General features: G+C 37.6%; 1 protein-coding gene across 3 annotated transcripts in view; it reads left to right on the top strand.

The window, feature by feature from the left end:
• The window catches only part of LOC103476363 (disks large homolog 2-like), a 57,749-nt gene that overhangs the window by 14,548 nt on the left and 33,969 nt on the right, over positions 1-9,232 (top strand). For 2 of the 3 annotated variants that reach the window (XM_008428644.2, XM_017308533.1), the window contains exons 3-5: positions 3,200-3,314; positions 6,734-6,910; positions 8,252-8,327. In XM_008428644.2, coding sequence (XP_008426866.1) covers positions 3,200-3,314; positions 6,734-6,910; positions 8,252-8,327 — 368 coding nt within the window. Of the gene's footprint in view, positions 1-1,855; positions 1,890-1,980; positions 2,071-3,199; positions 3,315-6,733; positions 6,911-8,251; positions 8,328-9,232 lie in introns of those variants that run through there. The other variant, XM_017308534.1, reaches the window with a different exon arrangement.

The raw sequence follows: 9,232 nt of genomic DNA, 5'->3' as shown, positions 1-9,232 counted from the left end.
ACTCTGTCTAAACTGTTTAGAGCATCCATCCTCTTTTCTTCCTCAGTTTGAGCTCATGAAGGCGTTACTGTGTTCCTCTGGTAAATATAGAACATCTATTTGACGTCATTCATTGACAGTGCAATAATTATTCTTAGCCAAATTAAATGATAACATTTACCTATAGCATGCTAAGTGTTTTACTTGATGCACAAATTGTTGATATTATGATTATATTAATGAGTTTTATTTTATTGTTTGAGTCAAAGAAAAATTTCCACCTTGGAAGACTAAATAGTTTAATTATATTTTTTCCTATGTATAGGACTCTACCAACAAAACAAAAATGTGGATTATTGCTTGTTTAACAATCCAGGTTATTCAKCTGTGAACCTAATTAATTTGTTTGTTATTGACTTTTGCTCAATTAAATTTCTTATATATACATTGGATATGGTATTTTTATTGTTGTTGATAATGTTGTTTTTAAAGTCTTTTTTTTGTTCCTCCTATAATTTATGGAGATATATAGATATTATTTATAATGTATAAAGGTATTGTTTATGTCACCTAATTAGCTCTACATCCTAAAGAAAAATATGGTATTTTAGAAGATAATTTATCTTTCACGTTGCCAGTAATGGCGAGATTAATAGTAAATAATAAAGATTTTGTGGTATTCTCGTTTAGTGACATAATTATATCAGTTGTGTCACCACCCCCACGCCACTAGAGGCAGTAGCAGGTCCGAAAAGATGCGACTAAGAAGTAGATTTAGAAGTACACAGAAAGCTACGGAATTTGTTAAAAGCAGTGAGCTGCGCTGAAGTAAATAAAGAAACCAGAAAAAAGAGAAGTTAAAGTACATGCTGAGAGTGAAACTCCTTCCTAAACGTGGAGTTTCAAAAGAAAATTTAAACGGGAGAACGGGGATATAACGCCCCTTCACTTCCGGATTGAAATTGTCCCATTTCCAAATAAGGTAAGAGGCTGACAGTGGTCCGTCCCCGTCCCTTTCTGTTTGCTGCAGCGAGATGTACTTGGGAACAGACGCTGTTCAAATTCGCCATTTTTACTCGCATAATATTGCCTTAAATGTAGAGAGGGCCTTGACAATAGTTACTAATTTTGGTAAATTCAAACTGGTGACGTCCTAATCCAAGTTAGACGACAACACAACGGGACAACAACCGATGGAAATGAAATATGTGTCATGAAAGGAACCCAAGGGAAGAAGGCTGCTAACGTGTTGCTAGCTAGTGGTAAGTTTGCTTATTAATTATCTTCGTTTAATTATAAACGGCTGCACAGTGGCGCAGTTGGTAGAGCTTTTGCCTTGCAGCAAGAAAGTTCTGGGTTCGATTCCCGGCCCCGGTCTTTCTGCATGGAGTTTGCATGTTCTCCCTGTGAATGCGTGGGTTTCCTCCTAGTCTAAATTGTTACTAGGTGTGACTGTGTGTGTGTGCATGGTTGTGTGTGTCTGTGTTGCCCTGCGACAGGGCGTTATCTGGAGAGACACCAGCAACTTTCTCTTTCATACATTTTATTTGTTGTTGGCTTTCAAGGTGTGATGGACTGGTGACCTGTCCAGGGTGAACCCTGCCTCTCATCTGATGACTGCTAGAGATGGGCACCACCAGCCCCCCTCACCACCCTGCAAGGATCAGTGTGTTCAGATCATGGATGGAAAGATTTTAAGGTAATTTGTCTCCTTAAGTCCACACTTAAAACAGATTTATAGTTAATGCCGACATCAACGGATTCTATGACATTGCTGACTATTTTTTTCTACTTCTAACATAAACAGGAAAAGACACCCAGAAATGTTTTTCCACCCCAGGCATCAGATCCCAATCATCATCAGTTCTGATGATGTCACATACATGGCGAGTCCACAACGTCTTGAAATTGTAAGTATTATTTTTTTATTTGCCATTTTTATGTTCTCTTTAAAATACAAATGCTTTCTCTGTTTAATTGCTCTATTGTTCTTTTTTGTAGGTTTCTGTAAGGTGCAGTGAACGGGAATGTTCTGTCGTTGATCCTCACTCATGTTAGGAACATACCMACAGTGTCATGAAGTGTCATTCAGTAAATAATGACAATTTTAATGAGAATTTGCTTTAAAAGTTGGATGACAGGTGTTATGTTTATGACAGTGTCATGTCAGTCTTATGCACATCCCATCAAATAGTGTTAAAATAAAGTGCTAATAAAGTGTAAAATGGTAATATATTGAAAGCACAATGTAATTATAATTTTTGTTCTTTAAAGTAGTAACTCATGTTTTTTTTGTCTTAAATTTTCATGTTCACGTGTTCACTTTTAATGGGTAAACTGATAATTTGTGTAAAGTTCATAAAGTTGTGAGTAAAATTGGACAATTTTAAAAGGTCGGTAATAAAACAAAATATTTGAATTACCTTGAACATCTTGTGTAATTAATATTTCCATGTAATTGTAGCCTAAAACGATGTAAGTACTGTAGTGTAGTTATGCATGTAATGTACAAAATAGGAAAATAGGAATTTCATGAGCAATTAAAATTGTACTTCATTAGCAATAGCAGTAAATCAAAACAAAAGTGTAATTTAAATACATTACTAATATAATAGTATATTTAAGGTATATTTTTAATATAATTCTATGACAGAATTAGTACACTCAAAATATGGAATTTTTCTCTTGAATACTACATAAAAAAGTATACTTAAAGTATGGTAAGTAAAAACAAGCAGCATTTACGCCATGTATTTAATTTTTGTTTTTATGAAGACCCACTAGTGGTTAAAGAAAAGTGACTAATAGACTTAGTACTTATATGGTAATGTGCTTCATTGTTGCAGCACATTCAAAGTTAAGGATGACTCCAAGATGCCAGCAGATTAAATGCACACTAAATCTGAGCTGATGCACAGCACACTTTACTATGCATGTCCATTGCTCATACTGTGCATTTTTAATTTTTTTTCTCTTCTGGCTTGATCTATGTTTGATAAATAACTACACGTTTTACATTTGAGAATTAGAATAATTTTACAATCATAACACCAGATTTAACTTAACTCTAGAATTCTGCTTCAGAGCAAACTTCTCCCAGACCAGGACTGAAATACTGCAGACCTAATATAATTACAGTGAAAAATTTAGCAAAGTATGCCACAAATGTAAAACATTTTTCATGTCCTTCTGTTTCATGTTTGAAAATGTTGCCTTGCAGAATATGGACGTTTTGAAGCCAAAATCAATGACCTTCGAGAACACGTGATGAACCACAGTTTGAGCTCTGGGTCAGGGTATCTGCCAACAAATCAGAAGAAATCACTCTATGTCAGGTTAGTCCCATTTCATATAGCCCTAAGAAACAGTCTTTTAAACAAATTCAGGGTGTCCTTGCAGCAGAAAATGTTGGGAATTCAAATTCAAGTATGGGTTTTTCCTGGGTACTATGCGTCATGATTTTTGCTGATTATGGTGAAGATGGACGTGGCTTGACAAAGGTTATGGTGAAAATGATTGTTTTAATGAAGAATACAGAAATCCAGGCAGCACAGGTGAGCAGTGAGACAAGGAAATTGAGACACTGGCAGTTACTCAAAAAATGACAAAGGCAGGACATTAGACAAGGATCCAACAGGGAGCAGGGGACATGAGGTACAGCTGGGGGCGATCAAGGGGACGACACAACACAGGAACTAATTAACAGAAAATAGCGGCAATGACTCATCTTGGCGGGTCCAGAGGGCAGCCGGGAGGCCACTCGGACCCACAAAAAGGCTGCAGAGGGCAGTTGGGAGGCCGACTGGAACCACAAGGAAGACCAGGAGGACTGACAGACTGCACCGGTAAGATTGCTGTTCTTTCGGGCTCGGGCAGGCTAGCTGGTAGCTCAGGCTCACTGAGCTCAACTGCGGGCTGAGCACTGGGAAGCTCGAGTTGAGCAATTGGCCCGCTTACTGGGGCTAGTGACCCACTTACTGGGGCTTGAGGTGAGGCTGTTCCTTGAGACGGAGGGGTGACTGAAGTTGTGGAGGAGGTGCGGAAGATTGGGGTATCCTTGTGTGGTTGGTTCTCTATTAAGTCAGATAAGTCCATGGTTTTAATGAAGAATACAGAAATCCAGGCAGTACAGGTGAGCGATGAGACAAGGAAACGCAGACATTAGTACTCGACAAATGACAACAAAGATAAGCTGTTGGACAAGGATCCAACAGGGAGCAAGGGACAGAGGCAATGTTAAGTACACAGGGAAGGTACTCGGGGGCGGGGGGGAACAAAGAACAGCTGGGGGCAATCAAGGGGAGGGCACAACAACACAGGAACTACTTAACACAGAGAAAACCAAATCCTGACACTATGGTTAATCCCAATGTCTAAAAACATAACTGTTAGGTTAACTGACTACTTTAAATAGGTTCTTTCCTGTCTCTGTGTTGCACTGTGATGGAAGATGGGGAAAGATGGGCCTGAATCCTGAAAAACATTACTGGGTTTGAGTCTTGGAATAGGTTCTTTCTGTATTAAGTTTGCACTTTTTTCCATCCAGGCTTGCATGGGTTCTCTTTGGATACGTCTCACTAAATTGCCCATATGTATGAATGTATGTGCATGGTGGTTGTTTATTTCGTGTTTCTCTGTGTTGTCCAACAATGGTAAGGTTAGGTAATTTTATTTATGTAGCACATTTTCAGCAACAAGGCAGTTCAAAGTGCCTGGCAACCATTCCCGAGCTCTTACCCAATGACTGGAGGAGATAAGCACCAGCCCCTTCCAGCCCTGTAAGCAGGGGCGCCGCCAGAAATCTTGGGCCCCCTGACAAATAATTTGATTGGGCCCCCGGTGCAGCTGCTGTTAAAATTTTTTGAGTCTATTTGACCCATATAAAACGTCACAATTTTAAAGGCTTGCATCTGCCTTGCTTTTTTTGGTTCAATAGTGATAATTAGCACAATATTTACTGCTCATGAATTTAGCATCCAACAGTCCACATCCAGTATGCAAGTATGTTGCTTAAATTGTTTCTATTAGTTTTAACTTGCCGTACTCAAATGTCTCCCCATGAGCAACGTGCAACTACACATAAAGCAATCCAGACTTGCCAAAAATGCTATGTAGTTGCATTTTATTCAAGCTGCAGTACATAACTTTAATAAAAAAATATGTTTTCTCCATATTTGTTAAAGCTGTCACGATGTCGTAGCAGTTTGTTATGAGACAGATAATCTGTGAAAACAATCAATCTCCTCCATCTCCTTCCTGAATTACTATTACTGGTTAAAGTAATGCACCGTTCTGACCAGAACAACCAATCAGAACTAGTAGGACCCTCTTAGCACTGTTCATTCACTCACTGCTAAATGACCCTAACCCTATCAACTCATCATTTACAAGAAACTGTTTATCTGCCATCATTGGTAGTTATGCTAACTAAACTGAGCATTCACAGTTTGAATCTGCACAGTTCTGTGCTATGCTAGCTGCAGCATAGCACAAAAAAGCGAGGAGGAAGGATGAGCAGCATCATATGAGATTGTGATTGACAGCACTAAAACTCTCCTACCACTGACTGGTTGTTTTTAGCACTGGGAGAAAGCAGAGGAAATAGATTTTTCACAGATTACCTCTCATACCGTACTGTCGCAACATAATGACAGTTTTAAAAAATATGTGAAAAAAATATTTATATAAAAGTTTCATACAGCAGCTATAATTTCACTCAGGAGAGGATGGGTCAGGAGGGACGTGGGTCAGAGCTGCTGCTGACTGACTCACCTGTTGTTAAGTGGTAAAAGGCACATGGAGCAAGTTAAATATATGAATATGTTGGTAATTTTTTTCCTTAATTCATTAAATGCTAGTGAAATGGAGGCAAACAGTAGTTTGTAGCTAAGATAATTATGCTAAATGGTTGATAATCTCACACAGTCTACTCACCTCTCTTGGAGAAAAACTGAGTTATAAATTAACACTCTTGCCTTTTTCTCTCTCTCCCTCTCTCTAGTTTGCTTTTGAAAACTTGATTTTATAACTTTTCTTAGCAGCATAGAAACTGCCACAATCGTTTGTGGCCGCAGCTTCTACTGACTGCAGCTGCATACAGCGTCACTTTCAAGCGCTCCAAGCAGGAACAAACCATTTAATGCAGATCCAGGGGGGAGTTCAGGGCAAAAACGGATGTGTGTTCTTTGGTCTGGGAGGGGTATAACATAACATTTTTACTGCTAAAAACAATCTTTGAAAATACAATATGATTAATGTTGTATTTGACAGGACCCCAATTTTTTTATTTTTTTTATTTCTATGAAAAAAAAAATTGTGGGTGGGCCCCTGTTGGTCAGGGCCCATAGAATTGTCATCACTTTCCCTCCTATACCGCTCCCCTGCCCTGTAAGGATAAGCATGGATAGATTGATATATGCACAGCTGGACAAATTAATGGAAGATAAATTCAGAACACTGACGAACTTACAAAGTCTGTTATTTCAGGGACCAATTGCTGCATCCAGGTTAATAACAAAAGCACACTCTTTACAAATGTGTAATGTTTTTCATTTGTGAACTGATCTATGCATTGATATTTCTAAAGTAAGTTTGAAATAATTTGCATATCACAGAATGTTGATATGAGATTACACCTCTTTCTTTGATCTGAGAAAGCATCTCATGTCTCAATTGCAACCTTAAAAGCAGAAATTGTATAACTGAATAATTATGTCCTAAACGTAATAATGTCTGGTCGTCTTCCTATGTGTAGGGCACTGTTTGACTATGAGAAGTCAAAGGACAGTGGACTACCAAGCCAGGGGCTGAGTTTCAAGTATGGTGATATCCTTCATGTCACCAATGCATCAGATGATGAGTGGTGGCAAGCCTGTCGTGTCACCAGCCATGGAGACAGCAAGGAGATAGGAGTCATTCCCAGCAAGAAAAGGTAATACCTGTATACAGTTCTGCTTAAGGCCGAGGAAGCTAACACTGACACTTTTCATTTATTTTTCAGATTTTCAGAGTTACAGTTGAAACCGTATGTTGTGGCTACTCTTGCATATTAATAAGGTCCAAAAATAAAAAATGCCAGAGTAGGTTTTCGACTCACTCAAAATAAAAAGCATCCACAGAGAGTTTTCTGGTTTCAAAAAGAGTATTTTCTTTACTGATAAAATTAAGACAAGAAATATTCTCTGAGTTGACTTCATACAAAGATTAATATAAACGTTAATTTTGTGGTAGAAAAACTGTTTCACTCCTTCACCAAACAATCAGATCAATCACAGCAGCTGCTTCTGCCTGTTAATCACAGCAGGAGGCTGACTGACAAGGAGGAGAGTCTAAGCAAAACAAGCAAACAAATAAATAACAGATCTACCATTTGCATAATCTTGTATCCAACATTTATAATTTAGCAAAAAATTACTTATTCTTAATAGGTTCCAACTCCATAAGTTTATACTGAATAAAATGCACAGGCATCTTTTTTCACACTGTTTTCAGTCTGTAATGTTGGCTAATAAGAAAATATTATACACACCTGAGTCAATATGGTTTTCATTAACAAGAACACCAAATTTAACATCTTGGATAGTCATAACCATTTAATGGATCCATGAAAATTCAACAAAAGGACTATATTAGTATGTTCACAAATCTTAAATTACAGTAGGTTTAAATATTCTGTTTTTAGAGTAGAATAATCTAGCCCATGTTTGAAGAGTATGAGCATTGAAGCTTTTAAACTATGACTATTAAAGATGCTCAAGGTACTGAAAAATTAGGTAAAATTACTTTTTAGCTATCTGCCAAATACAGATATTAAGAAAATTTCCATTAAAGAAGTACAATTCACAGGTGACAAGACTAGGCATTTTATTTGCCAGACTATCCAAGACTAAAGCCAGTACATCCAATGCCAATGCTAGCTTATCCAGGCTAATGACCAGTAGAAGAAAAACTTGAGTTTCTATTTGGAGAGGTAAGTCACCAGCCTCTCCAAGTTAACGCAAGTGAATAGCCTGTTTCTTATTTGCTATGTTGGCTGCTCAGCCAACATAGCAAATTAATATTATTAACCTATTAATCATAGGTTAATATTAATCATATTAACCAATGATTAACCTATTAATCATAGGTTAATCAGAGCCAACCTATGATTAATCATATCAGTAGCTGGTTTCAGAATGGAATTAGCCTCCTGTGTCAAGCCACCACTGAGAGGCATGCATTAACAACTTAAATTATTTTGCTTTGATAAATGAACTTACTTGGTTGTTTGCAGAGTGGAACGGAAGGAGCGGGCACATCTAAAAACCGTGAAATTTAGTGCCAGTGCAGGATTGTGTGATTCAAAAGTGGTAAGTTCTTTTATTAAGATCTTATTCTTTTCCATAAAAATCACAGCCTTCATTAACATTCAAAGTTGTCTGTTTGGCAGAACTCATTAAGTGTTTTACATGGCTTCTATGAATTACTCTTGGTCATTTATTGTTTAGTTTTCATAACAATGTGATGATGGTTTTACCTTTGGGAGAGAGACAAGTTTTTATGCAGTTTCATCACAGTAACTTTCTACATGGTTATAACATAAAATAGATAAACATGGTAAATGTGTTAACATGTAGTATAGATCATTGAATTTAGTAATTTCTCTGTATTTGTAGCATTTATTGTATTGTTTTGCATTTGTTTTACCATTGCAACTTACCAGTTGTTTTTCTAGTAGTTCAATCACTTCATATTATCACACTCGGGGGGGCCCCATACATTCTAATATTTTAACACAGACCACAGATACATAAATGTAACATTTGTTTACTGAGATTATCAATGCTGCTAAATTTGATTTAATGGTTTCATCATACATAAATTTAAATATTTTCAAATGTTTAAAATTTAAATGCAAGATTTTAGGGAACTGGCAAGTTTACTTTGTTAAGGCCCCCACATACTGAGCGTACTGTGCCACGAACTGCGCGTACTGTCTGCGGACGGTTGGGTCTTCATACTTGTGTACTGATTACCTAAAATTCTCTCCTGACAAATTCTTTTATTTCACACAATCCTAATGAGAACTAACAAAGTTTGAGTAACTATTTAGGCGTCGAGCTCTGTTTCTTCTCCATCTGGGAAGCCTTAACTCACCTCTCAGTGCGAGACAGAGAATGGCAATCACATGTCGGTTCACCCGGCAAAGACAGTGAACCGCTGCCCGGAGCAGCACAGCATCCTACTGCAGGCAGAGGAGCAGCAGGAGGCTGTG

This window comes from Poecilia reticulata, linkage group LG14 (genome assembly GCF_000633615.1).
Source record: "Poecilia reticulata strain Guanapo linkage group LG14, Guppy_female_1.0+MT, whole genome shotgun sequence".
Classification (NCBI taxonomy): domain Eukaryota; kingdom Metazoa; phylum Chordata; class Actinopteri; order Cyprinodontiformes; family Poeciliidae; genus Poecilia; species Poecilia reticulata.
Note: the sequence above shows the minus strand (reverse complement) of the source record. Positions and strands in the feature narration are given on the sequence as shown.